General features: G+C 28.3%; 1 protein-coding gene across 1 annotated transcript in view; it reads left to right on the forward strand.

The window, feature by feature from the left end:
* The first annotated feature begins 7,065 nt into the window (after positions 1 to 7,065).
* The window catches only part of ple (tyrosine hydroxylase ple), a 13,922-nt gene continuing 9,132 nt past the window's right edge, over positions 7,066 to 11,855 (forward strand). Inside the window, exon 1 of the mRNA XM_011497456.1 lies at positions 7,066 to 7,146. Within this exon, the coding sequence (XP_011495758.1) occupies positions 7,081 to 7,146 (66 nt within the window). The 5' untranslated portion in view covers positions 7,066 to 7,080. The remainder of the gene's footprint in view (positions 7,147 to 11,855) is intronic.

An 11,855-nucleotide genomic window follows, 5' to 3' on the forward strand; every position in this document is an offset into this window, starting at 1 on the left:
TATATATATATATATAAATATAAATAATAAAATTTTTCTATCAATTATATAAGATAAACGGCGTACGATATATAAATATTATCAAACATTAACCTAGTAATTTTTTACTAAAATTATTCTGATAAAAATTAGAAATAACTGTTTTTAATAGATATTTTAAGAATTTATTATTAAAAATACCCAAGAATTATTACATTACTCGGAACAATAATAATATGCAATTATCATATTTTTATTATTACGATCATACAACAGTTAATTTAACGAAGAAGTGCATAGATTTACGTATTAATCATAAGATTGTGTAATTCAGATTACAAAAACATTCGTATAAACTCATTTTCTCTGAGTCATTTACAAAAGACAAAGGATTTTAAATACATAAACGTAGTGTTTTGACGGCGTTACAAGAACATGTATATACATACACCTGTCAAAGGTAGTTAAAAATCCATGTATGACTGTGTTATTATTATAATTAATTAAATATTTTTTTTATATTTTTTGTTTATTTATATATGCTGAATTTTTGTAATCTTTATAAAATATAGTATTTTTTTTTTTATTTATTATTTTTTTTTTTTTATTTTCATTGAATTGTTTAAATATTCTAATTTTTTTTTCAATAATACGTGTATCGGAATAACTAATACTTATAATATTTAAAAAAAATTTTTTTTTATATAGTATAATTACTCATTCTTTAATTGTGTCATTGTACCTTGTCAATACAGCTTTCGTTCGTACTGATTTTTGTAATAATTATTTGAATTTTCAATGCAATGATAAGCTACTGTCATATTTATGTATATGACAAGACGGAATGATAAAAAAAAATATTGAACTAAATTGAACTAAAAATTGAAACATTAACTGGAAATATATTTTTGTATTTTTTTAGTGATTTTTGTATTCAGACAGATTCTGTAATCAATAATTAATATTAATGGAAATTACCGATGCTATTGAAAGATTGTTTTTTATTTAATATTACGCACTGGTATATTTTATATCGAGAGAATTTTTAATGATTTTCAAATTTAGATTATACATCGATCAATATACAATTAGCAATAGTAGTTTTAAAATAATGTCAAATTATCAATACATTGAGTGCATAACGATTATTAGATTTGAATTTTATTACACACTTTAGATTATAAATGTTAATTAAAAATTTCTTTTATCTAAACAATAACATTTTCAGACTTGTATATTTACAAATATATGTCTTTATCACATATATTCCTTTCAACATATTGTCACATTTATTAAAAGAAATTTGTAATTTTAATTTAATTTATTGTAAATAATTTGAACATTGCGCAAATATAGGAGTTGGATTTCATGCTAATAATTTTATTTGAAGAAAGTTCTAAGGAAATAATACATCCAGGTTAATAGCGGTTTTATTGGGAGAAGGATCTTAGTCGTGAAAATGTTAATTCTGGCCGAAAATATTGAATAAATTCGAGTGTCTTTTTGGGCATCAAAAATTCGTTTTTCAAATATAAATTTATCAATAATCTTTAATGCTGAAAAGCTTCATTAAATATATGATGATAAATAAGTTAATATAATCAATACAATAATACTAATATATTAATATAATGTTATTGTTACAAGTAAAAGGGTAATGCTTAAGAATTATTACAATATGGTAGGATGGACATTATGTAATGTTTCCTATGTCTTATATAAAATAAACGCACATTGAACTTCCGATTAATGCAAACGATAAAACTGCACGTGCATAAATATAATAATATCTTTTAAAACTCGTCTATTTGCAGTTTAAAGAAAAAATGTTTTTAAAAGATTAATTTATCATTTCAATATTAAGTATAGGTAAGGAAATTAAAATTTTTATCAAAGATTATAATATCTAGAGATATATTGAATCAAGAGAAAAGAAACGGCAGTCTGTAACTAGAAAATTAGCCAATTATAAAATATTTAATTCAATTTAACTTCATTTAAATAAAAATTAATCATTGCTATTATTGTTACTTTAATTTATGAACTTTCATAATGATTCATTGTTTAACATTTTTTTATCATTTAACTTCATTGCTATTATTGTTACTTTAATTTATGAACTTTCATAATGACAATAGTTCAATTATTATGCAAAACACTCAATATAAATTGTCTTGAGCTTACTGATAATCTAATTCCTGCTAAATAATTTAATAATACCAGAGAGATTAATTTTATAAAAAAAATTTATTCTTATTTATAAGTATTTTGTAATTTAATATTAAAGAAACAACGCAAATCATGAGTATTGTGATATATATATATATATATATATATCACAATACTCATGATTATACATATATGATCTACACTCATGATCTATATATATATATATATATATATATATATATATATAGATTGAATACTTTCAGGTATAAAGAGGCAACACTTAAGAATTTCATATGAACACGATAGTTTTTTATTTATTTATTATTCGTCGATATATATGTGCCAATTTATTTATAATTAACATAGTAAAATTTAATGTATTCGAGAAATAATAAATATAAACTTAATTAGCCGTAATTTGGCATTTGTTTAAACTACGTGAGATCCTGCGGAGCCAAGTGACGGAATAACGTACGATATAATGATCGGCAAATGCAAGAATCTGGTCGTCGTCACACGATCTTTTTTCTATAAAACTCACGCTTTTCTATAAAATGTCTGCGATATTAGCCTAATAATCCGCTTCGATACATATGATTTTGGTAAAATCCCTAGCGGATATTGTAAAATTGTCGAAGCACGGAGAGCAGCCGCTTGAATTCGCACGATATCGAAGCTGGACCGCCGTTTCCTTAACAAGCTTTCATTAACGAGACGTAGCGCGGATATAAGGATATAAGGAGCCCGACGGCCGCGTGTCAATGCGCCCAGCCAGGCTCCGCTACTCGCGGTCGAGTCGAGCCGAGCCGACGAAGTCAGCGAGGTGTCGAAGGCGGCGGCGGCGGCGGCGGCAACGGCGGCTGACGCAGTGGCGGTAAATCGCCCGTCGGCAGTCGGTCTGAAAATGCAAGTGGAAAATCCAGCGAATCATGGCCACGGCGATTACTCACGCGACATCGCACTTATCGTTGCTCATACTATTTTATATGTTTTCTTTTCATTACCAGGAATTTGACTTTGACGGTGAGCGGCTCCTACGATTTGGCGGGGCTAATATACGTTTAGACTGGACGTAAGGATCGGCTGAAGCTGCAAGGACGGTTGTAACGATCGATGCGGGTTGGGATGTTCAGGCTCTCCGCGAGGATAAATTCAAGATTAGTCATCGCGATTGGCGTGGTATGGGAAAATGACGATGTCCTTTTCCACGAAGGAGCTTTTTATTTTATTGTTTTTCTTTTTCTCAAAAGATAGAGCGTCAGACAGAGAGAGAGAGAGAGAGAGAGAGAGAGAGAGAGAGAGAGAGAGAATCGTGGAATGTTTGTTCTTCCATTTAAAAGGATGAGAGCTTTAAAAAAAATACTTATTTCGTCGAAAAAGCAAATATACTTGTTCTACTTAGCACGGAAATAAGAAATTTCTATTTCATTTAGTTGATTGTATCTTAATTTAAAATTATTAGAGGTTTTTTTTACCTAAGGAACAATACTGCAAGCATTCAAAAGAATTAAAAACTTTATTTGTTAAGAAAGTTAAATACATTATATTATAAATCTCTACATTATGAAATGAGATGAAACAATCTAGTATATGGAAAATTATTCTATTTTGTATATTAATGCATATATTATACGATATATTATATGAATATATTATACGATATTAGAAAAATACTATTAAACAATTTTATCCATTAATTGACATACGTGTTTATAAAAATATATTTATTATTCGTTATACTTGCGCGTGTGTATATATACACGTATGTATATGCTTATAAAAATATTGATCGCACCTAACGAATTCTATATGCATTGTATTTTCAACGAGGCATTTTTGTCACGGTTTCCATATTTCAAAATGCTTGTTGATTAATAGAAGTTGACTACCCAAAATTGATATAATAAAGAAAATAATAAACTAGTGATGAATGTGGAGAATTTTAATTAATCCACTGTTTTGTTTGCTTAAATTTCATTGACAAATACGAAATGTTTTGGAATAAAAAAATTAACGGTATTACTGCTAAGGAAGCGATTTACAAACAATACATTTTCTCCTAATAATTTCAAGGATATTTACATATTTTTACGTAAATCGTAATGATTTTATTCTTTTTCACATAATTTTTAATTTGAGCATGAAAAATTTTCGATTCATAATTTACATTTTTATTTAATCAATGATTAAAGTTAAAATTTGTAAATAAAATTATTTAGCATTTACAAATCACAAATGTAATAGTTATAAGTGATTTTTTTCTTGTCATTATATGATAAAATCTAATAAAATTAACTAACGCGCAAAAACTTATATAAAATTTTTTGATAAGTTTGATATAGTTATATTAAGTTATTTTATTTTACTATTTTATTTCAAATTGTAATGGAAAAATATGTTGTCGTTCGCAATTCTTAATAAACTTCTTTAAAATCAAAAATATAATTGAGATTAGCGTTTTTATGTTAGAAATATTATTTGTTATATTCGATTGATTTCATGAGCCTGAATAAGAAAAAATTAAAAACATAATAAAAGAATTATATTAATAATATTTGACTATAAAACAAATTAAAATATTAAATTATGAATAATTTTAAGTGAATTTTAAAATATTTAATAACCCGATGATAATCGATTATTAGAAATTACTGTAATTATTATATTTATAAGAAGACTATTTTTCATTTGTTAATTGTATAATATAAAGTTCACATTTTCCATTACTCTAAAAAAGAAAAATATATCATAGTGGATTGCCTGAATAATAATAAATTGATAATAAAGTAATAATATCGATCAATGTGTGATGTGAGAAAATCTCTCTCAATCGAAATGTAAATCAAGTATAGCAATAAGCAAATAACATCTTATTATTCGAATGAATTTGATGTATTAATTTTCTTTAAACAAAAGAGTCTTCAATGATATTATGAGTTTATATAAACTACTCAAAATTTCTGTACAATAAGTCTTGTCACACATTTTAATTTATCTATCTTATTTAAATTCTCGAATTATTTATATTTTATATAAAATGTTGCATTGAATAACAGCAGCAGAAAATAATTTCATATCATTAAAAGGATGTAGGTTCAATAATTAGAAATATTATCTTTTATAAGTCATAAAAATGTAAATGAAAGATTTATTCAATGAAGAATATAATTATCGTATGTGTCAATAATGTTATCGAACAAATAAATCACATTGCGCGTGTATTGTAACCTACTGTTTAAAAGTTTATCAAACTATCAAGTATATAATTTCACATTCTAGTACTTAATTTAAAAATAATATAATGATAATAATATAATATACAATATAGCAATGAATAGGATACTAATAACTATACAATATAGTATATAGTAAAATATACTAGAATAATGCATAACAGTTAAATATTAATGATTTATTTCTTTGGAGCTCGCTGTTGTAACAACAATAGCAGGAATCTTGTAAAATATTTAATACGATATTAGTTTTAATCGAATTATCTAATTTGCACGTGATTTTATTTGAATATTGCATAAGTGTCAAAATTACTACAAGTAGTTTAATGTTTTTAGCTTTTTTTGCAATTCGATTCTTCTGCTAACCTAATGTCACTTAAAACAAACATCATTTTCTAACGGATTGAAGTTATTTACTATTTACAAATAAAACTTTGATTTTTGATCGCATTTTCTGAAACAAAAAAAAAACAAAAAAAAATATAAATAAAAAATTATTAGAAAAAATTCATTATCTAACACGATATAATTTTTGCCATTAAAATAGTAATTAAATTGTAATAAAAAAGAACTCTACCGGAGTAAAATGAAATCATTTTTATTTAAACAAAGTGACTATTCAAGTGTGTATATAATACTCGCATCAAAATATATTTTGTTCGCACCACTACATAATCACGAGGCTATTGCTTAAGACATACCTCACAATCAATCAGTACATATGTTTATAATAATTTTTGCACGTCAATTGGTTATCCAATGTAAACATTTACGCAAATATTGCAAATTTACGACGAAATATTGCCTATTCATCAACCTGCCGATCGATCAGTATAAAATCCCACTTATCCTTCGACATTCGACATTAATTTTCCGAAACATTTCGAAGCCCGGAAGAGACACTCGGAGTATCATCATCAGCTGGAGGATAAAGCTTTTCAAAATTCCCCATAGTGAAGAGGATGGAGGTAGAGTAGAATGCAGGATTCGGGTATCGGCGGAGCGACGCGCACAACGTAAGCGACTTAGCCCAGGAACGAGACTCCCCAAAAGCCATGACAATAGTGTGCCGGCATCGTCGCCACCTGTGCCCACTAGCTTAGACCTATCGTCGCGCTCCCGATCATGGAAAATCATGGCGAGAAGAAGCGAGAGTGGATAAGGTGGGGGCACCCCTGACCCCGGCTCTCGTGAGACGGCGGCGCTGGCGTCCCGGTGAAGGGAGGCTGCGTTTATAATGCGCCGGCAAACCGCCCTGGGGACGCATTCGCTCGTCCGCTTCGCCCGCAGCAGACTCGGCTTGGGGAGCCTTCACCAGGAGAAGTCTCATCTTGGCCCGACCGACACAACCCTCTTTACACTCTGTCGGCCGTCCCTAGCAGCACCCGGTGGATCACACGAGCTCCGGCTGCCAGTGACCGCTTCACGTCCTCTTGGCAATTTAAGCGACTCCTCGCTATACTTAACGACCCGACTTGGTTCTCGAGACGACATATCCGCTCTGACATTATCACTGCGCCTCGTCAACAACCACAAAAAGACCTTAATACGCACGCTACCTACGGATCGTTATAATCCCACGATATAAGAGTTCGATTTTTCGTTGATAGACAAGCACCCCGCAGTGCCGCGATAGTTCGACGATCATTATTATTTTCCGTTTTTTGAGCAAGATTAAGGATTAATTGAGGATACGAGGATGGCGGTTGCTGCTGCTCAAAAGAATCGCGAGATGTTCGCTATCAAGAAATCATACAGCATTGAAGTGAGTTTTTGCAATTACATACATTACATTCGTTATTTATAAAACCTCCTTCCCCTTCACCGCCCCTTACCCGCCCCACCCCTCGCAAACCCACCCATCATCATTGGTACGAATGCGAATACGAAGATTGCCATCCGACCCATTTGCATTGGATAAAAATTTAACAATTACGAAGTTGCATTGGCTGCATTCCGATATTTCATGGAAAATTAGCCAATTCTTATGGGCAGTGATGATTATTTTAACGATATTAGTACACTGTAACGTTTCAACGCTCATCTCAATGTTCTAGAAAATAAAAATAATACGTTTCATTCTCTCTTTGCATGACGATTATTTTCAAGTAGAGAACAAATGTTTGAAAAAAAAAAAAATGCATTATTGTCAATAATCTTAAATTATTGACTTTCAATTTTCTAACATTAAACTATTTTATTCTATATTTTATCTTTTATTCAATATTCGAATATTTGAATTTTTGAATTTGAATTAAAAGCGCGAAATCCAAATTTATTAAAAACTTTGCCAATACTGTGTGGCAATTTCAATGTATTTTCGAGAAAAATTAGTTATCAGTTATTTACAATTAGAAGCAAAAGTTATATAAATATAATTGCAGTATTTCAAAATAAGATTTTCAATTTAACTTAAGTTCATCAATTTTAAACTTTCACTCGTACTGGCTGCATACAAATTTAAGTCTTTTTTCTCTCCTCAATTCTTATAACAATCACTTAATATTTCGTAATTATCTTTTGTTTTTGTTTTTTTTTGTTCTTGTTTTTGGTTTATTTTAATTTTGTAACGCATTTGATTTAATGGACAAATGTAAAATTCTAAAGAAGCAAATGGACAATAATATAGAAAACGATAGAATCAAAAGAAGATTTATCAATAAAATTTATCACGTTAATATTTCAACATTAGGCAACAATTTTATGCTAATAAATTAGATTCTTCGTTAATTATAGAGAAAAAGTAGTTCATAATCTGTCCAGACGTACGTTGAATTTTGTATATCGAGCTAGAGGATGATAAATATTTAGTTTGTAATTTAGAGAAAAATTACATCAGAAATTAAGAATTTCGGCGCAAATTGTACATTGGTTCCGGATACTTTTTTCTTTTTATGCACACAGCCTTCCTTTCTCAGTGAAATTTTCCTTACGACAGGTTGTAAACAGTAATGAGTCATATTCTATCCGAGAGAAAGTGTTGCGACTTCTTGCGTATTTATAATGTATCTTCGCATGCGTTATCCGAGACCTTGAGGGGTTGATTTATAACAATGCAAAGCGTTATTTGTAAAAGCTAACAAGACCATCACTTACCAACAGCTAATTTATTATACAACATATTACGTTATAGACAGACTAAATTAGAATGTTTTCTAGTATATCAATTTCAAATTATTAACAGGTGTGGATAATTTATTATATAAATGATGCTTTAGAGACAGTGAGCCTCTTTAATTACTCACGATAGAATTAAAAGACAAATTTTCATATTCCTTCCTATAAGAACTAATTATCTTCTATTTTCAGTATATCATAATAATTTTCGAATTTTAACAGTCTTTCAAATATTTTAGAAGTTATAATATAGTTTTATAAAATGGGATTATTAGTTTTTTCTCTACTACATTTAAACGGTGTAAAATTTTTAATGATAATTTATAAATGTTTCTCATACTGATTAAAAATTTAATGTTTTTATAATATAGTACAATGTTCAAATAATTTAGAACAATACTATTTTTTTAAAGTGAAACAATTTCAAATATATAGAAGACCATTTTTCAAAATATTGTATTAAATGTTCTTTTTACATTTATTGTGTGTTTTATATTAGTAAATCTATTTTCCTTATGGAATTTACAATTAAATTATAATTGATAATTGAAGAAAAAAATAATATATATATATATATATATATATATATATATATATATATAGTTAAAAATTTATTCTACTTTTAGGATATGAATAATATTATTTGTAGTCTTTTTTTTTTGTTTTTTTTTTGTTTTTTTGTTTTTGTTTTTGTTAATAGAGCATATTCATAATATTATGAATTAATTATTAATAGTCAATGTTAAAACAATTATAAAAGAATTTTATGTAAATTGAGAAATAATTTTTATTTATATAACAAACTTTTTTAGTTAATTCAAGCATAAATTTAATATTATATAAAACTTATCAGAAAAACTAATTAAAAAACAATTTTCTCTGTACTTGAGGGAATAAGTTATTCCAATTGAAAGAAAAAGTGTATATATGATATAATTTTGTAATGATGCAATTTTTTCACTTCTTAAGCCGATATATGACATTAATATTAAAATTTTTCGAACAATATATTTTATTAATTTATATGACTATTGTTTGTTGGATATTGAATTCGTGTATAATAATGGAGATAAAAACAATTGTAACATATATTTATTTATTTATGCTCGATAGAGTGCATTAGAAAATTTACTGGCACAAAAGGAATGTAAATTGAATATTATTTATGCAAGTAAAATATATTTACAACTTAGATCTGTAGTATAATACTATCTAATTATACCGGAAATTTCAAAGTTCTTATTTCTGTATTTTTTATTTCCTTGTTTTATTTGGAGAAGGTCCATCACAATCATCATTATCATCATCAGCTTTGCGTGACTACGTGATCTCACACGACTTACGTGGCTTAATCTTCACGACTTTCTCCACATGTCACACACAAGTGCTATCGATGGAATTCTCGACATAAAATCCGTTGGATAATTAAACAATTATTTTATTGAAATGCGTTTACTGAATATGCATTTAAGAAATTTCACGAAATACAAGTGATATTATTCTACTCTCATTACATAAATTGTAACTCATGTTTCTAAATTCACTTTCTAAAATTAACTAGTTGGTTCCTTTTCAAATATCATTCTCCTTTATTTATAAAATTTTTATACAATAATGATTAAAAATTACGTCAATTCGAATGCTTAAATTGAAAATCTAAATATTCTTAAAGATTTTTGACAAGACTTTATATCAAATAGTGTGTAAACTAAAGTTAATTTTTATTAATTTACGTTTGTATTTCTGCATCGAGTAGAGACAATTAATAAATCTTCCGATGGAAATATAATTAATGTTATTATTCTCTCTCTCTTTTTTTTTTTTTTTTTTTTTTTAAGAACAGAGATATATATTTTATTTGAAATAAAGCGAACAGAGCATAATTGAATAAAGTTTTGGAATCGAAAGACCATATGCCTGTATTATTATAACGCATTAGGTTAAGTTTAATTTTTCGTTTTTTTTTGTTTTTGTGTTTTTTAAATTTCTCTGATAGCGAGTCTTCAGAAGCTCCTAGACTTGTAATGATATACACAAGCATTATTCATCAATGTATCCGAACTGAATTCATTATCATAAAATGTTTATTTCCATTTGAATGCTCCTTTGCCATAAGATTTACTTCCTTTTATCCACGACCAATGATTATTAAATTATCGATGAAAGAAAAGAAAAACGAAAAAAACGAAAAAAACGAAAAAAACGAAAAAAACGAAAAAAATGAAAATGTTTAAAAAACGAGAGAAGAAGTACGGCTACGCCGGAAGTGCGTTCTCACTCAAAAGAAAGAGTTGCGTCTTTTTTCAAGACATAAAGCGATTCAAGGCATACCTAAAAACGAGTTTCCAAGATCAGATGTTCGATTCCGTTTAAATGCCTAAAGTATATGACTCGAACGAAACGTACTTCATCGAATAATGTGAATACGTGCGTCGGAGCGCGTGCGTCATTATTGGTATTACCATTATTATTATACTTTTCATCATTACTATTCATTAGTCTCTTTTCTCAATCATTTCTCAATTAGCTATTTCACTTTAACGCTAGTTTTACGCGCCGATATGCTACAGCCTACGAACACAATGATGCTGCGTATCTTCTTACCTCGGATAAATTGATTTGTTAGGCCTTTAAAGAGGTTAAAAGAGAACTTTTATCTCCTTTAAAAATATTAAATTGTAGGACTGTTAATGAGTCGATTGGTAATTATGTTGACGTAGGCGTGCGTGGGGGTGAACATAACGAAGAATTGTCAAATCGCTATTATCATAAATCTTTCCAATGCGTTCACTACGTGTAAAATGCCACGAGCTATCAAAGAATTTTAATACTATTTATATAAAGTGTATTAAGCGAAGAAAACTGCTTGTGTTAATTGACTGAATCATTGAATAAATTATTAATACAAATTGAGCCTATCGTGTAATTATATATTAAAGAAAAGGACTCGATGCAGAAGCATAAACTTTGAGCCCGAGATATGCATCACCATCTGACGTCTCGCTCATATAGAAAATAAGTCCTCGTTCATTATCTAATGCCGCTGCAGCACAAAGCACAAGGGTAAAACACTCAGATGAGTTTCAAAACGGACTGTTCTTGCGCAAATTGGCACATTTTCTTTTTTTCAATTCTTGCTCATTTTGCAAAACATTATCTACTTAATTATGATAATAAATTATATTTACACGCGTAAAGTACTATATAATTAGAAACGTTATAAAGCTAATTAGCATCGGTCGAATGATAATGATACACATACAGTGTAACAAATTCTTAAAATCTTACAGGATCTCGGAAATCAATACTCTTCCCACCTACCGACAAAGCTGATATTTCAATTCGATAGATAGCCAC

Source organism: Ceratosolen solmsi, unplaced genomic scaffold (assembly GCF_000503995.2).
Source record: "Ceratosolen solmsi marchali unplaced genomic scaffold, CerSol_1.0 scaffold47, whole genome shotgun sequence".
NCBI classification, from domain to species: Eukaryota; Metazoa; Arthropoda; class Insecta; order Hymenoptera; family Agaonidae; genus Ceratosolen; species Ceratosolen solmsi.